This window comes from Macrobrachium nipponense, chromosome 19 (genome assembly GCF_015104395.2).
Source record: "Macrobrachium nipponense isolate FS-2020 chromosome 19, ASM1510439v2, whole genome shotgun sequence".
NCBI classification, from domain to species: Eukaryota; Metazoa; Arthropoda; class Malacostraca; order Decapoda; family Palaemonidae; genus Macrobrachium; species Macrobrachium nipponense.
In genome coordinates, this window is record NC_061088.1 from 59,419,218 (window position 1) to 59,438,963 (window position 19,746).

The 19,746-nt window shown below is 35.9% G+C and overlaps 1 protein-coding gene across 10 annotated transcripts in view; it reads right to left on the bottom strand.

The window, feature by feature from the left end:
* The window catches only part of LOC135217401 (regulator of G-protein signaling 9-like), an 835,664-nt gene that overhangs the window by 89,695 nt on the left and 726,223 nt on the right, over positions 1 to 19,746 (bottom strand). For all 10 annotated transcript variants that reach the window (XM_064253252.1, XM_064253258.1, XM_064253268.1 and 7 more), the window contains one exon: positions 9,579 to 9,803. In XM_064253252.1, coding sequence (XP_064109322.1) covers positions 9,579 to 9,803 — 225 coding nt within the window. The remainder of the gene's footprint in view (positions 1 to 9,578; positions 9,804 to 19,746) is intronic.

Genomic DNA, 19,746 nt, shown 5'->3' on the forward strand with positions numbered 1-19,746 from the left:
AGCAATATATATATATATATATATATATATATATATATATATATATATATATATGTGTGTGTGTGTGTGTGCATTCCATATATCAATATATATTATATGCATTTATATATCATTCGAGCTACAAAAGTCCTTTAATATCCAATTTTCATTTATGTAAACCGAAGGGGAATTTTTTAGTTGATGATAATTTTTTTCCCTCGTGGGTTCGAACCACTGCTCAGTGAACAGAGAAGAAATCAGGACGTCAGTGATGTTATCGATTTGGCTAACAAGTGAGGTGATAAGTTTATACCGACTTCGGTAATGAAAGAGAGTAACTCTGTAGCCTTTCCTATTGCCAAAAGTTATCAGATTTCTGTTATATTTGTCTGTACTGTCACCAATTCAATCTATGCTGCTATGTAAATCTCCTTGAAGATGCCCAAATGAGAAAACAACCTACAAAACAACTTTAAGCGAACCAAAATGTCGGCTTTGGGACCGCAGTTACACTGAATTAGATCTGAGCCCGTTAAGTGCTTAGAAACTGTGAACAATAATTTGGATACGAATTCGCCTTGGCCTGAGGCCAATGTTAGTAATCTGTTGTGCTCCTGCTTCATTTCGGATCGTAGTTACAAATCTGTTTCATTCAGAAAACTTCTGCCTGATGACCTATATAACGTCGCTGCTTAGCTGTGTACAACGACGTCTAATTGGGGTTTATTTATTCACTAATAATGGCCGAATCTTATTTGATAAGATTTTTCGTTGATTATAATCTGTCATCTCTGTCGGTAGCCGATGCGAAATGAGTATCTTCTCCCTTCATCTATTCGAATGTCAGCTTCTTTTTATTAACTTGCAGTTTTATTTCCATTTTCATTTTCCTTGTTTATCGTGTGAGATCCTCTATTATTTTCGCACACATTCACAACTGCCCCATTTAGTGTATCCATTTTCTTTCTATACTTGTAATAAATGTTAAGTTCCCTTTTTATCAGCGTTCCTGTTTTTCTGCACAATAAAGATAATCCTTTGCATCAACAGGCTGAGCTGCTTCATATTTGAATGACTTTTGGCACTATACTAGCCTCATAAAGGAGTTGCTTTGAAAGGCCGAAAGATAGCTATCATATATACATTCTTACACACACACAAACAATAAAAAAATACACATACTACACACACAGTGGAGTGGAAAACATACACTCATTATCGCCAAGGTTGGAGACCTTACACTCATGAGTGACAGGTCAAAGTTTACAAATTCGATTGTCATGCGAGTAGTATGTGACACTATCTTTTCCTAAGAATTTAATATTTCACATATTTCTTTTGAAGTAATGGATCAGGTATATTCATGTCTTGACTGATATTTTTATTCTTACAAAAGCTTTCTTTCATATTTATATTATATATATTATATATATATATATAATATATATATATATATATATATATATATATATATATATATATATATATATATATATATATATATATATAAAACCAGACTCGTTGATGTTTCTTTCCAGTGTAATACTAGAATAAGCTCTATATTTTGCCCCCACCCAGTTGATTTTACGAATTATTCTTACTAACTTCTATGAAAATTCCACTGTTGATATGTGCATACCTGACTCATCTTGTACGCTGTTCACTTCTCTTTTCAAGTGTTTTTCCAGTTTGACTGAATCAAAACAGCCAAGAGACTTGGTACACATCCTTTAGCATTATCGGGGGAATTCTTTTTATGTACATTATCTATTGTTCTTAAATGCTACGTTACCTTCAAAATTCTTAAGGAGACAGGAAATATCAATGAAATAATTGAAATTTGGTAGTACAAACTGAGTTTTTATAATTTGTTTTTAATAAAATCTTTTTTACCATCTTTTAATGCATTGTATAATACAGTAAGATATTTCGATTTCTTGCCTATATTCCTTATCATATCCATTTCATCATCTTTATGTCGTCAACATACCTAATCATTATGTAGAATGATTCTTTTTAATATTTTTCTTTCAAAAAATTCCATATAAAAATTACTTAAAACCGGAGATAAAGGGTTACTTATTAGTATACCAAAGTTTTGAGGTATAAAATGTCCCGTTGAATTCAATTTTACATTCTTTTACGCACATTTTAATTAATTCTACTGGAGTGTTCTTGGAAAATTGTATATTCACCTGCCGGTCCTCCAACATATCCGCTAAAAACTCCCAAATATCGTCATCAGGTTCTTTTGTGGAAAATGAAGCTGAGTCAAAACTCATCACTTGAATTCACTGTTAGCCTGTACATTATTGAGATTGTTTATCAAGTGAACAGTGTTCTTTATTTATCCAGCAAACCTAATGATTGCTCTAGCGGAAAAATTTGTTTTGTTAACTTCTTTATATATTTATGATAACGACTGAGCTGTCTAACATAACTTTGCTATTAGGTTTTCCTTTATCTTATATAGTCCTATAAGTTCTCTATTGAAACTAGTGTCCAAACTGTCTATAATAGGATTAGTTATTTAGTTCTTATTTAGTTCTTTGGATGCATTTTCATCATTGGGCAAATTATTCGTGTTTTACAAAGCTAACTTTTATCTAAAATTACTACGTACAAGTGTTGTCAACTTTCATCATGTGCATATTTTTAACATTTTTCAATTCACTGTTGGAAACCATAAATCTTTTAGGGATATTTAGTGTCTGGCTTTTTCATATCTCTATAAACACTTCCCTTGATAATGTTCACTTCATCATTGGCAATGCCACTAAACTTTTCCAAATTGCATAATTCCTTCGTGATTTCCACGCTGTTCTTAGTACCAGATAACCAGCACTCTAAGGAACCAATCATATTGCTGTTAAGGTGTCTATTCTAAATGTTGCCGACACATTTGTGATTGGCACTAGTAGTCCAAAGAAGCTCGTTAACTAGTACTAAGACCAACCCCGATGTATTAGGCATGGACAGGCGAACAGAATTTTCGCACGTTAGTAAAATTAATCATAAATTCAACTGGACAGGGTTCAATAACATAGTTTATTCTAATCATGCACTAGAAAGAAACATTATTGAGTCTGGAGTAATAAAAGAAAGCTTATGTAAGAATATGAACATTCAAGGGATGCATAAACTCGGTCTATCAATTTCCAAGAAAATATGCAACATATTTAAATTTGAAGGAAAAGTGAAGTAGCACACTCACATGATAATCAGATTTGTTAATGTACTGTCACTAATGAGTGTAAAGTCTCCACCCTTGCACACTAATGAGTATAAGACCTCCATCCCAGTGCCCTCTGCACACTAATGAGTATAGGGTTTCCACTGATGAGTGTTAGGTCTCTACCCTGTCACACTGATGAGTGTAAGGTCACCATCCCAGGGCAATAATGATTGTAAGGTCTTCAACCCTGCACACTGAGTGTAAATTCTCCACCCTTACACACTAGTGAGTGTAATGTCTCCAATTCTGCACACTAATGAGTGTAAATTCTCCATCCTTATACACTAGTGAGTGTAAGGTCTCCAATTCTGTAAACTAATGAGTGCAAGGTCTCCAACATTACACAATAATGAGTATAGGATCTCCACCCTTGAACACTAATGAGTATAAGGTCTCTAGCCCTACACGCTAATGAGCATAAAGTCTCCACCCCTGCACACTAATGAGCGTAAGATCTCGAGCCCTATATACTAATGAGCATAAGGTCTCCAACCCTGCACACTAATGATAGAAGGTCTTCACCTCTACACACTAATGAGCTTGATTTTTCTGCCCCTGCACACTAATGAGTGTGGGATTTCCACCCCTGCACACTAATGAGTGTAAAATGAGTGTACGTTCTCCACCCCCGCACACTGATGAGTGTAAGGTCTCCAAACCTGCACACTAATTAGTATAAGTTCTGCAACCCTGCACACTAATAAGTGTGAAGTCTCTGCCCCTGCACACTAATGAGGGTAAGGTCTCTACCCTTGCACACTAATGAATGTAAGGTCTCCATTCTTGCAGAGTAATAAGTGTAAGGTCTCCAACCCTGTGTCCAAATAAGTATAAGATCTCCATCCCTGCACACTTATGAGTGTAAGGGCTCCACCCTTGTACACTAATGAGTTTGATGTCTCCACCCCTGCACTCTAATGTGTGTATGGTCTCCAACCTAGCACACTAATGATTATAGCGTCTCCACCGCTGCACAAAAATGGATGTAAATTCTCGACCCTTGCACACTAATGAGTACACGGTCTCCACCCCTACGCACTAATGAGTGTAAGGTCTCCATCCAGTGCAAAATGAGCGTCAGTTCTTCACACCTGCACACAAAAGGGTGAAAGGTCTCCATCCTACCACACTAATGATTATAACGACTCCATCCCTGCACACTAATGAGTTTAATATCGCCAGCCTATCACATTAATGAACACACTAATAGGAGTCTTGGGATGCGGATTCTAGGAAAAGTAGGAAAGCGTATTCGGGGGAAAAGAGAAATGAAAATAGGAGTGTGGGATGCAGCTTCCAAGGAAAGGAGGAATCGTAAACTAAACAGAAATAGGAGTTTAGGGATGTAGATTCTGGAGAAAAGAGGAAGGGCAAATAAAATGAAAACAGTAATGCTTGATCCGGATTCCAGGGGAAGGAGGAAAGATAAACAAAAGAGAAATATGAGTTCAGAGATGCATATTTTTTGGAAAAGAGGAAGGGTAAACAAAACAGAAAAAGGAGTTCTGGGGAACAAATTTTGAGGAACAGAGGAAAGGTCAACAAAACAGACATAAGAGTTGAGCGATGAAGATTCTGGGGAAAAGAGGAAGGGTAAACAAAACGAAAAGAGAAGTGCTGGGATATATCTTCTAGAGAAAGGAGGAATGGAAAAGAAAACAGAAATAGGAGTTCAGGGATTTAGATTCTGGAGAAAGGAGGAAGGGTAAACAAACAAAAAAATAGGAGTTCCAGGATACAGATTATGGGGAAAAGAGTAAGGGTAAAATAAAAAGAAAGCAGCAATAGGAGTTCGGGGATGCAGATTCTAATGAAAGGCAGGGTAAATAAAAAAGAAATAGGAGTTCAGTTATGTAGATTAGGGGGGAAAGAGAACGATAAACTAGATGAAAATTGTTGAGTGGGATGCAGATTCCAGGGAATGGAGGAAAGGTAAACAAAACATACAGGGAAAGGGGAAAGGGTTAACAAAACAGAAATAGAAGTTCAGGGATACAGATTCTGGTGAATTGAGGAAGGGTAAACAAAACAGAAATAGAAGTTCAGGGATGCAGATTCTTGGGGAAGGAGGAAGGGTAATCAAAACAGAAAGAGAAAGAGTTCAAGGATGCAGATTCTGGGAAGAAGAGGAAGGGTAAACAAAACAAAAAGAACAGCATTGGGATGTAGATTTCAGGGAAAGGGGAATGGTAAACAAAACAAAAATAGGAGTTCAGGAATGCAGATTATGTGGAGAACATGAGGGGTAAACAGAATAAAAAGAGTTATGCTGGGATGCAGATTCCGGGGAAAGGAGGAAAGGTAAATAAAACATAAAGAGAAATACTGGGATGTGGATTCCAGGAAACAGAGGAGAGGTAAACAAAACAGAAATAGGAGTTCAGAGATGAGGATTTCCGGGAAAAGAGGAAGGTTTAACAAAATAGATAAAGGAGTTCATCAATGTAAATTCTGGGGAAAAGAGGAGCGGTAATCAAACAAGAAAATAGGAGTGGGCATGTAGATTCCAAGGAAAGGAGGAAAGGTAAACAAAAGGAAAATAGGAGTTTGGGATGAAGATTCCAGGGAAAGGAGGAAGGGTAAACAAAATTAAATTTGGAGTGTATGATTCAGATTTCAGGGAAAGGACGAAGGGTAAACAAAACAGAAATAGGAGTTCAGGGATGCAGATTCTGGGAAAGGAGGGATATTTTTTCCCTAAAGAGATGTTTTGTGTGAACCTGTGTTGAGGGATAAAAATGCTCCGAGGTGATGCAAGAAGTGAAATGGTGATTGGCGGTGGTCTAGGAGTTGAAAGACCATAAGCTTTGTGATAATTAATATGACGTGGTTTGTGAACATGAGTATGAGAGAGACTTTTGACTTTCGTTTTCTGTCTGGTATTTGGTTTCCATTTTCTGTTTGATTTATATTTTCTATAATTGGAGCTAGGGTTCATGACTTCTCTCTTCGTAATTAACTAGTGCCATGTTGAATTTTTAGAATAAATTTGATTTTTGTAAAGACAGAATTTAATTTAGATGCCTTGGGTAAGAATAAGGTATGAAAGGGAGAGAGAGAGAGAGAGAGAGAGAGAGAGGCGTCCCAAAGTGAAGAAGGATGAAAATCAGAGCTACCAATTCTTTGCATCTTTTTCAAGGTAGGTGATGTATAAGACGCTTTTAAAACAAACCGCAACACACACATATACATACATGTACAGATATATAGATATATATAATGTATAAACATATTTATGCTTAAAAATCTGAGTAGATACACGTGACTTCATTATATAAGTGATTACCACAGGAAAATAACAGGCAGAAATCCATACATATAATTTTTCTCTGTTATTCGCATACATATATATACATATAATATATATATGTATACACACCCACACACACACACAAACACACATATATATATATATACATATATATATATATATATATATATATATATATATATATATATATATACGTATATATATATGCATTAATCTACAAATATCCTTTAATATCCAATTCGCTCTACCTCGGAATTAATATATTTTCATATATGTTAACCAAAGGGGAATTTTTTAGTTGATAATAATTTCGTCCTCTCGTGGGTTCGAACCAGTGTACAGATGAGACCGCAAGACTTCAGTGACGTCTTCTTACCGACTCGGTCACTGAGGTAGAGCGAACTGGACATATTAAAGGACATACGTAGCTTAATGCATGTATATGAATTACGGTGATGTGATAAAAACTCATATCTGTATGTGAATGTTTATGAGTATAATATATATACATGTATATACCTATATAAATAGTTTATATATATACACACACACACACACACACATATATATATATATATATATATATATATATATATATATATACAATCTAGAACACTTCCATTTTTGACTTGATGAAAAATATTCAATGATATCCCTTTTATCTGCATGTGTCACTAGACGGGACTAAGTATCTTTCTTCACTCCAGTTAAGAGGATGATCTACATCTCTCATACGAGAGAATAATGAATGCACTCGATGTTTTTCCAGATCTCTCTCACAGAAAATTTGTGTTGTTTGATTATTTGTGAAAGTGATTTTCCAGTTTTATTAGGATTGTCATATATGCAAGCAGAAATATGTTTAGGAGATTTTTTTATTAATAAATTAAAATTAAAGTTGCAAAAAACAACATTTACATTGAAAAGCTTTAAAATTCTAGGAATTTCTAAGAAAGTTTCATCATATGGTAATCTGAGAATGTTATGCTTACTAAATTCAAGTTTCATTGTTTCTCTTTTCTTCGTTTATTTTGTCAATATATATATATATATATATATATATATATATATATATATATATATATATATATATGTGTATATATGTGTGTATACGTATATATATATATATATATATATATATATATATATATATATACATATATATATGTATATATATATATATATATATATATATATATATATATATATATATATATATATATATATATGTCTGTGTGTGTGTGTGTGTGTGTGTGTGTATGTATATGTACATATATAACATATATATGTATACATACATACACACACACACACACACACATTTTTTTTCATATTCATTTTTTATATTCACTAACATTAAGGTACAATTGTCATTTTGATGACATTTGTAGCTTGATAATGTGAATGTTATATACATTATATAAATATATATAAATATATATATATATATATATATATATATAATATATTTATTATATATATATACTTTATATTATTATTATATATATATATATATAATATATATATATATATTGTGTGTGTGTGTGTGTGTGTATATGTATGTTTATTCTATATATATATATATATATATATATATATATATATATATATATATATATATATATATATGTGTGTGTGTGTGTGTGTTGTGATATGTATGTTTATTATATATATATATATATATAATATATATATATATATATTATATGCTATATAAGTATTGGTGGTGACTTTCGTAATTGTAATAACCTGAACGCCCTCTCAACTTTCGATTTGTTCCCACTTGAGATCCCTGTCACCAATGAAAAAAGAAAGAAAGAAAGAAGAAAAAAAAAAGGAAATTCTTACGCCCTTGGCGAGATTGGAACTCGTATCATCTCTCTCTTTATTTGGGTGTTGCGCTTAGCAGTGACAATCCTTATAAAAGCGAGAAAAAATCTAGAAGTTAAGAGGACACAGTGATTATTTCATTTGCATACACACAAACACACACATATATATACATATATATATATATATATATATATATATATATATATATATGTTATATATATATAGATATATATCTATATATATATATATATATATATATATATATATATATATATATATATATATTATATATATATATATATATATATGTGTGTGTGTGTGTGTGTGTGTGTATGTGCGTACGTGTATAAGGTGTAAGTGAAATATGCGTGTCTTATTGTTAACTAATTGTGGGCTAAAAGGATGAAACCTTTTCACCTGTAATCACACTCCGCACTCTCTGTGTTGGATGTGTCATTGTAAGTTGGTTAATATGATGATTTCCGCAGGTGAAATACAAGATACATTTGCGAACAATCTTGTGATCATTTCCTGAGGAAGTAATCATAAGTAATGCACGATCATTTTTGGTAATTCGGCCGTCCTGGTTCAAAATAAAGTGTTCTTGCTGCCGGTTCAGTTCCATGATGAGCTGAGATATTATATTATATCATATCTTTTGAGTCAGCAATGTCGCTGCTGGGAAACGTCATCATTTGTCACTCACACTTAAGGTCAACTTCAACAGAATTTTCCTTCCAACTGAACGCTCTTGAACAGAATGATTCGGTATTTATGATCATGGCAATCATGAATATTTGTTTATGGCTCAATATTTTACAACATATTGTTTAATCTCATCAAAATATTTAAATTTTAAAGGATCAAGTACTATAGTTAATGTTTTAGGGAAATATCTTATTAAAAAAATGAAATAAAAAAGAAATTTCTAAATGTTAGATCTTTCGACGGTTAACACAGAAAAGCAGCAATGAAATCTGAAAAAATCACGCAGTTATGACATCGTGAACAAATATGAAATGATGGAAAATGCAACAATCATATCAGAAGATTATTGGGAGGACAGGCGGGAGCAGGGGGGTGGGGCGTTCAATCAGTCATTCTCTCATTCATGGGCAAATAGGGAGAGAGAGAGAGAGAGAGAGAGAGAGGAGAGGCACAACAAGGGTCAGTTAGGGCGGAGGAAGAGCCAGCGCTCGATTCGTACCAAACCTGTCCATTCTGCAGAAGGATCATCCAGCGAGGAATCGTGCAACGTACCTGTATGGTGGATCGCAGTCGAGCTTATTAGCTGTAACAGAGAGTCCTCCTTGGTGGATACCAGAGTTGCCCAAGTCTCCAGTATGGATTCCGGTGCCCATGGCGGACATGGCTTGGTCGTCTGACCCATGGCGCTTCAAAGGTTGGGGCGTTTGGGACAGAACGTTGTTGGGGGCCGAGGCCGTCGAAACCTTCTTTTTGCCTTGACCTCCGAAAATGAAGAGCCTGTGAAATGAAACGGCGGTTGTCATCATCGTAAATGTTTCTTTGAGATATAAATCCTAATAGATTCATTTTGACCAGTTCCGTTAGATAGCAATGGAATAAATATTTTCACAAGTCAGATGATTGCCATTATTCAGTGCTAAGGCAATCTGTATTACAGTTATGATCGAAAACCTTTAGCTCATAGACCAGACCTGTAGTTCCTCCCTCTAGGGAGAATCAATCGTAAATCAATGAAACTATCGCCGAGTGACATCCGAGTACAAAATGGAACTGGGGACCAATTTTCGGGGAAACTATCAAACATGACCTATCATACAAGAGTGAAAGTCATATAACGGCAGAGAGAAAGATGTCACACTGTAAAGAACGAAATATCCAGGTCTTTGTACCGCGTAAGTGACAGGGTCTTTCGAAGAAGTACTTGCGCCACGTAGCTGGGAAACTTCATTCATTCGGGGAGAGAAATACTACGTCTGGTTCTCGGCATTTGGTCACGATCATGATTAACTTGCAACTAAGCGGCAATAATCAATTTACCTCCATGTATCAAATAATGCACGCTTTAATTTATGTTTATGTTGCAATTTGGGATAATCGAAGCAGCCACACCACAAAATACTTGGACCTCTACAGCAAATCGAGGTCCCAAGGTTCTTTGATCCCATGAATGAAAACGAGGCCGAGTCAGTCAGTCAGCGTCATTGTTACTTTATCTCACCCCTTGATCAAAGACTTTCTACGTTAGAAATCTCATCATTAGACTTACGAATAAAATTACGTTTATTGTGCTATGTCCATTATTCGATAAAATCATGTCGAAAAATGCAGATCAAATGTGAAAATGTGTCATGCTACAAGAAACGAACCGCCAGTATTATCCATTCAGGACTCATCCCAACATCGTTTCAAAGCTTCTGCTCTGAAGCAAATCCGAAACAATTTGATGAATTGATTAATTTCAAATGATTATGAAATACCTAAAGAGTTGTCCACTATGCCATGCATATAAAAATGCTGTCGAACCATTTTATGGTAATAACTATAACATTCCTCATACAGAAAACTTCATCATTGGAAATATTTGCTCATTATAACACGAACCATAAAACATTTAATATCAGAAATACGAACCTCAACAAAACGCAGAGATCTAGGTATCTCTGAAAACCATTCTGCAAATAATAATAATAATAATAATAATAATAATAATAATAATAATAATAATAATAATAATAATAATAATAATACGGTGATAGCTGCATCAGTGGCATTCAGTCTTTACATAATTTTCTCTATTTTTCTGATAACTGATTTTCCTTGGCTACTGTATTCTGCCGGTAACATGCCGTTGTTCGTCATACTTGGATAGGAAAGCAGATTGCAAAATTGGATGGTTTTATTTCCGATGAATAAACCATAATCAGTTACAGCAAAGATACTATACACTACGCAAAGATACACAACTCAAATTGCTTCCCACAAGAGGATGCGCGCCACGAAAGCCAACAAGCGGTTGTAATCTAAGCCGTCATCAAGGACGAGGCAGTGACGTCACATGAAACGCCAGGACCTAAGTCACGAATGATGTCAAAACCATGCATCCAAGATTTTCTCTTTGTACCATGCATTCACGATTTTCTCTTTGTATCATGAGTTTGAGACTTTTTCTTTATACCATGTATTTAGAATTTTAAATTTTACACCATACATTCTTTCTGGACTTTATCTTGATAACTTGCATACAGGATTTTCTCTTAATGTCATGCATCTAAGATTTTCTCTTTACACCATGAACGCTGGGTAGCACTACAAACACAATAAATCGTATTTCTTATAAATTGCAATTATAATATTAAATGTTAACCGGTATGTTTTAGCAACCTCAGAATGTGATCCACAATAAATAAAAGTTTAGCTACACAAGCCGCAGCCAAAATATGCCTCCCGAACACAGATGTTAACAAAAGACGCTATTCGTCAATCATATGGGAAATCTTGTTCCCATTGGTTGGGATTTATGACGTCCTGCTTTTTTATTTTGATTACAGCCGCCAGTTGTCTCTACTGGCGCCGTGGTGGCGATGCGGCTCATATGGCTAACTTGAATATCTTTGTGTACTCTAGCATAGTATTTTTGGTTAGAGTAAGATAGTAACTGAAATCGGGAACCCTCACCACCTCAACTAAATATCACTGAAGGGTCACTACGGGCTCTCCTTGAAAAATGCACACAGAAGACACCCTTTTCCACTCATAAGGGCCACATGTATAGGCAGAGAGACTATGTTGCGATGGGTTCGCCTTTAGTCTTACTTTTTGCAAACTTTCATATAGGTGCAGGTTTTTCCCCCACATCCAAAAACCGCGCATCTACTCACGTTTTATTGACGGCATATTTGTACGTGACGAGGGCGAGAATGAAGTAGAAATGCTCCATCACACATTCCTATAATGCAGCTCCTTAAACTACATGGTTGAGTTCTGTAAAGATGGCCAGCTCCCCTTCCCAAACGTCCTTGTCTGCCTAACTGATGACGGGCTGAAGACCTCCGTTTACACGAAGAAGACGAACCTCGACCTTTGCCTTAAAGGAGGTAGTAAATGTCCCTTCGAGATACAAGAAAACCACCATCAAAGCCTTCGTAAGAAGGGCTTTAATGCACTGACATTCTTGGCAGGATATGCACCAAGAATTAGTCTGCCTCTCCCAAGTACTTATGAATAATGGATACTGTACTAAACAAGTCAGTAAAGATATACGCATAGGACTGGATTGGTCATACAACAACCGTGGTAGCTGCAGCTCGATCCGCAAAGAAACGTTCGACTTTACTGTAAGGCGAGGGTGCACTCTAATTACCAGGAAGCCGAACGTGCCATGAAGAGAATCATCGCAGACAACGTTTTCACTACCAATCACAACCTTTCCCCTGCCAGTGATATACAACACCTGAAAGAGAAAGCCCAATGTCGTTTAAATGCGATGAGAAGAATGACCTCACTTCACCAAAGAGCAATAAGTCATCTCAGAATGTTGTACATTCAAACAACCCGTTCTCTAATAGAATGTACGGCGCCTGCGCTCACAAAGATGACACAAGTGCGCTCACTTGAAGTCATTCAACACAAAGCAGTGAGAATCATCACAGGTGCCCCAATGTGGACAAGATTCTATCTATTTAGAGCAGAAACTAACCTTCTCTCTTTCCAGTCCAGAGTGGATCAAAGGAATGTTCTCACCATCTTCAAAACCTTGAAAATCGGCAGAGACTGCCCCATAAAAAACAAAATAGCAGAAATCCTTAACTTCCACGAAGACTAAATACTCAAAAGTGCTCGAATTTTGCTTTGAGACCTTATGATAAATAACTGACATTCAACTCTCAGCAGAGGAATTCCTCCCCAGGAACGTTTTGCAACTTGGAACCTGGACGAACCAATGAAAATACTATGAAGCCAGGAGTTTTGCTTGGGGACCTCATGATAAATGACCAGTATTCAACACTTTCAGTAGATAAAATCCTTCCCTGGAAACATTTGGAACTGGAACCTGGACGTAATAATCAAAACACTAAGAAACGCAATAGTTTTGCTTTCAAATCGTATGATAAATGACCAGTATTCAACACTTTCAGTGAATAAAACCCCAACCTGGAAACTTTTGGAATTAGAACCTGGATGTAACAATCTAGATAATTAGAATTGAACAAGTTTTGCTGTTATATAAAGATCTTATGATAAATGACCAGGATTCAACACTTTCATCTGATAAAGCATTCCTCTTGAAAGTTATTATACTAGAGCCTTGACATTACAATAGAAATACTATGAAGAGCACGAGTTTTGCTTTCAGATTTTATGATAAATAACCAGTATTCAACGGTTCTAAAAAAAAACAATCATCCTCTGGATATTTATGGCATTGAATCAGGGCTATAAGAATGAAAATACTAAGAAGCGTTCGACTTTTGTTTTAAGATCTGACGATGAATGACAAGTATTCAACGTTTTCACCAAATAAAATCTTCCATTGAAAAAGTTACGGGACTGGAACCTGGAAGTAAAATTGAAAATGCTAAGAGTTGCATGAGGTCTGCCAGTATTCAACATTCTTATCAGATGAATTTCTCTCGTGGAAATCCATGGAACCGGAACGTGGGACATAATCATTCAAATACTGAGAAGTGCAAGAGGTTTGCGGTCAGATCTTATGGTAAATTACCAGTTGCCAACATTTTCAGCAGATAAACTCATCCCCGGGAAAGTTATGGAACTGGAACCTGGACGTCTCTATGAAAACACAGAAATGCTCGAGTTTTGCTTTCGGATGATCTTATGATAAATGACCTGTACTTAGCAGTCTTCAATGGATGAAACGTGCACGCCTTCTGTATCTAGACACAATAATAATGGCAAACCATATACTATATTTGTCCAGTCATAATTTCATGGACTGTTATTGAAATATTCCTTATGGGATATTATAATAATCTATTTGATAGGGATATTATAATAATCTATTTGATATTTTGCCTTTTGATGGTCATCTGAAAACGTTCACAGAAAACAGATGGCTAAAGGAAACGAAAGATACTTCAAAACTTACATTTAGTACATCACTAGAAAGACACTCAACATTAAAATCATGTTTTAGAGAAGGAGATGACGTATCTGTGCTCCACTTACGCATAAAAACACGACTTGAGAGGAATAGGTCAGTCTCCATAAAACAAAAATATGCAGCTCAAAATAAAATAGACTAATCTGTATTAATACCGCGATTGGTTTTAGATCAAATTTGTTGTCCCAACCAAGCATAGATGTGCTTGGACTGTTGAGACTAGTATTGAATATGGAAATGAGCTTATCATCATACTGTATCAGTCGACACGACAGTAGAACACATCATCTAAAAAACTGATACGTCATGTATTAGAATTCACAAGTTCCCCTGGACAAGTTTAAAATACGATATCAGGGTTTGCACAGAATAGTGGAATACAGATACATTACTATCCATTTGAGTATTTGATTACCATACCATTAAACTTGAAAAATACGCCATAAACACCTTTGCTTATATGTGACATACTTGAAACTTACGTGATAATATTTGAGATACGTATGGGCAATTGTCTCACAAATTAAGTGACATGCTTCAAACATTGTTTCAGATCACACTGTCATAACCACCTGTCCCAAACTGCGCGACTCTGTCTTTGACAGGTTTGTGACGAAAGATGTTAAACCTCTAGTGGCCACTTTGGCAGTAGTGCTTTGTGCTATTGCTCCTCCAGAGTAATGAGAAACAAAAGCGTAGATTTTGGGTGCGCCCAAGTCTTCACCAAAGAGCCAACGAAATAGTGGGGAACTGTGTAAGTTACTTGAAACTTCGTATGTTGTTCAGACCCTGGCCAAGATTTGCCTAAGATTCGTTTTCTATTGAAGGTCGTTGACGTGTTTCCAACCTGTTTGTGATTTGTGAGTGCTAAGGTTTATGAATAGGGTTTGTGACATGCTCTATCGAAGTGAAGATAGATCCTCCCTTAGGCATAAGTTCGAACAAACGTCTTGAGATCGCAGATTAATGTAAACATTTTGACTGATGAAATAATGAGAAAAAGTACGAAGTGACTGTGTAATAAATAACAGGGTTTAGAGGGAATTTCAAGCAAACCGATTCCAGCAATTTGGAGGCGGAGAAATCTCTGCCCTCTAGTACCTACCATTTCACCCTCCTAAATTAATTATTTCATCCTGACAATATTCTGAATAATAATAAAAACTCTAACGATCATATTTCTTGAGATCGAAAGCAAAAATGGCAAAAAATGTGTCCTCTAATCACGTCTGTGGCCTCGCTGACAAATGAAGGTGAACAAGCGGGAAAGTAATTCGATCGAAGTTACAGATAATAAAATGTTGAAGTTTGAATTGACATTTAATCTTGAGAAATATTTTCTAAGGAGGATATATTTAGTAAAATATCATCATCAACTACATAGGTATCGTCTTACATTGGATTCAGAGAAAAGTGCAACTGTCAAAGTGAAATACAATTGGTGGGAGAGGAACACCAACCCCAAGACACCCACCCACCCACCCACCCACCCACACACCGATTTCCTGAAAATCAGAGAAAAATATCCTTCTTATCCCTTCAACTGGGCTGTGACCCAGAAAAATAGATCTCGGGAAATATTAATGGAAAATAATTACCAATCCATAAGGGGGTTTGTAGATGGGACAAAGACTTTCCCATCTCCCCCGACACCAGCCAGGTAAGGAAGGCCTGGCACGCGAGGACAGGTCAGTTGCAGGGAAGGTTGGGTTTGGATGCATCCTCGTTGAAATATTTGTCTTTGATGTAGTGATATGCAGGTTGCAGTTAAACACGAATACAACCAACGAAAATAATGCCTTGAATACTTTTATTCAGTCAGTTTATCAAAACACAAATCCAACAAAGTAAACCTGTTTTAATTGAGTTGAACAAAGTGCCAGAGAACTGAAGACTAATCAGCTTCAGGGAGGCAGGATCCGGGAACAGAAAATTTTTACAGAAATGAGTTAAGATGATTTATGAACAGGATCTGAAGATTTATTAAATAACAGGAGCAACCGAAAATTTAATCTGCTAACACTAGCTTAAAAACCCAAAGGCAAAACATGATTCCCATTTAGCTGAATCGCCAGAGAAAATGGAATTGATCTTCCTGTGTGCCGAAAGCATTCATCATTCCTTCCTTCATGTTCGATTCCTGATATAATCAGAAGACCAACCCTAAAGACGATATCAAGTTATTCCAATTGATTTTGAAGGTTAAAGGTCTTTTGGCAGATGTTGCAATAGGTAATAAAAGGCCATCAATGACATCTACGGCGACGATGGTAGTAATGCCCCATAAGGCTTATTTTTTCCTTTAATTGCTGGAGTAATTTCCCAATACCAATTGCTGGTTTTCAATTTAATATATGAAACATTTCGGTGCTTAAAAAGAACGCTGTATTACTAAAGTGGCGGGAAAGATTACTTTTGAGGTGCTGAATTGAGTGCATCATGAATATAGATTTTTGTTCCATAATACTTATCATGCAAATGGGAAATCGTTTGGCACTGCCGTTTTCTTTTAGATTTGTCAAAGTTTACTCCAGATACCATTCACAATGAATAAAAGCTCAGTTGTACGCAAATAATTTCCAGAACTGCCTCGGAATCTGCTAACTCAATTACTCAAATTTTGTCAATATATCAGTGTCAGGGTTAAAGTATTTGTTCTCTTCAGAAACACCTTGCTTTTTATAGTACTCGACTGCGTTGCTGTTTTGGTAATGCGACTGCGCGCAAACAAGCAATGCAATTCAGCTTGCAACTCCCATATTTTCTTCAAACATAATGAATCAAGCATATTCCTTAAACCAGGTGCTGGGAAACACCGGCAAACAGATGAGATAATGATAGATCATTTGCACTAGATAAAAATACTGTTGTCTTGACAATAGCCAAAGACTTGGTTCCTAGTAAACTTGAGGCTAGGTTCCAGATAGTCTGCGGTAGTCTGTAAGACGTTTATCATAAGTGACTACGTTTATGGCATGGGGAAAATATCTGCTGTAAATGAACCCTGAGAAATTAAAGTCGATGTCATTAAAGAAACCTTAACAAAATCTTAGTTTTTATGAGCTTCAAGACAAGAAAGAGTTTAATAGGGTTGAAACTTTTAAGTATTTAGGAGAAATGATATCCGTATACGAATATAGTGGACGATAAAAGCGACAAATCGAACAGGGAGCAGGATGATTAAGTGGTGGTAAAATGACCTGAAACGGCATATTGAATTAAGATGATATATTTGTCTAGAATGACCTGTATTGCTATTTGGACACTCATCTTGGCATGGCAATTTGTCGACTTGAGAACAAAACTTGGACAGGAACATTTGGAATCAGATGATCAGATAGAACGAGAAATGAATCCCACAATAGAGAACACAGGAATAATATGAAGACTTCGACCTACTCTGGTAAGACCAAGAGGCCCGAAGGCTGGAGATGAGCGGAGACTTTGGAAGTGGGAGCAGGAAAGATGTGAATATTGGAATTTGCCAGAAACGCGTTCCATCTCCTGGAGTGGCAGACGGCGACGGATGTTGATGATAGAGCGCGGCGCCGAGTGCGGAATGAGATTCATGCGCTTCTTCAGTACTAATGATCTTCATATATAAAATCGTGCTCTAGCATGTGTGCGTTGCACAATTGAATATGCTTCTATACAAAAGAACCGCATCGCAATAAACTGTAACAGAAGAACACTCAGACATACAAAAAAAGAAAAACAAAAAAACAAAAAAACATACACATGCTTCATAAGTGAGTTTGGTGAGAACCTTGTTGTTATAAATGAGACGAATGACTTTAAATATAAGAAATATCCATTCTGGCCCTTTCGTCCTCAGTTGCAAAAACCCAGCTGCCAACACCGAATATTACAAACGAATCGGCAATGCTGGGAAAATTTCTAATTACCACCTTCTTCTAAAAGGGATCTTAAATCACCGAAATGCATCAATGGTAAAAAAAAAAAAAGAATATCAAGTAATCATCAGCTGATCTCTGACTCTATAACCAAACATTTTCACAGGAAATATTGTCTTTACCAAGAACGTCCAAATCAAACCGCAATAGGATCCAGATGTCCAACTTTGCCCTTCACTTATGCCGGAACGAGTAAGAAAAGGATTTTTCGGGGAATTTTGAACAATATTTTCCCTGCCTCTTGGATACAGTGACTAAAGGTTTCACGGATGTGGAGCCTATTCTCTTCATTTTGCGAAGAAGGACTGCCTCAGAACGAACTGGGCGGATATTCAGTCCAGGTTATGAAGAATATCCAGTATATGCAATTAAGCAACTTTAGATCTCTAATGACAAAAAAAAAAAAAAAAAAAAAAAAAAAAGGACAACCAGAAACCTAATGCTTGCATGATTAGGGAACTAGTCAAAATAATCGCTATATACTGAAGGTCAACTATCCACATAAAAGTTTATTTAGAAGTAAGCACATATTCGATGGCAGCGTTAGGAACACTATTGTCTAGGGAGATATATAACATATGACTTTTATTCCAGCACTGATACCTAAATAACACCTACATACATCTTCTAGTACATGTATTCTGAAAGCACACAACTCACACAGACCTCTATAGACATCAATGAGCTTTGTGGCTTCATATACTGCAATGTTGTTGAAACTAAATGATTTACGTCCAGTATATAGAGTAAAGAGTGAAAGCTTTTAGATTTCTGCTTATGAGACAGACAGTAGTATTTGAAGCAATATATCCCCGAGAGAGATTTCAGTCCCCATGCTGTCCCGGCTGAGCAATACATTTACGGATCTAACTGAATAATGCAATGACAGTGCACTTATGTATATGTCTCTGCAGTTCATACCAATGAATTCTGGTGAACACCAAAACGATGTTCATCCACTGGAAATCTGAAATATTCACACCACAAAGTTCTCTTATGAAATAAAGTAACTAAATCCTAACATACCTTACAGCAAATAATGTATATAAAAACGAAAAGAATACAAAAAAGCAAAACTTAAATTACAAGATCTCGTAGTAAGCAAACACACTGAAAGCAATGCATATCTGCAGCAATGCCTACATGATCCACTCTATTCACTAAGACTTACCGCATACAATGAATGAAAGTATTTCAAGCACAAGCAAAGCAACTTTATTTCGTTCTGACCACAGAAACCAAGAACACAGATAGGACGTTAGCAATTTGGAAACTACACCTGGAATATTTTAAAATGGCATTCACTCTACTTCTGAAGACAAAAAGAGGATTAAAAAAAAGAAACGGAGAGGATTAAACACACGCACGCACAAACAGTGAATACTCAAACGATCTAAGTGTCTTC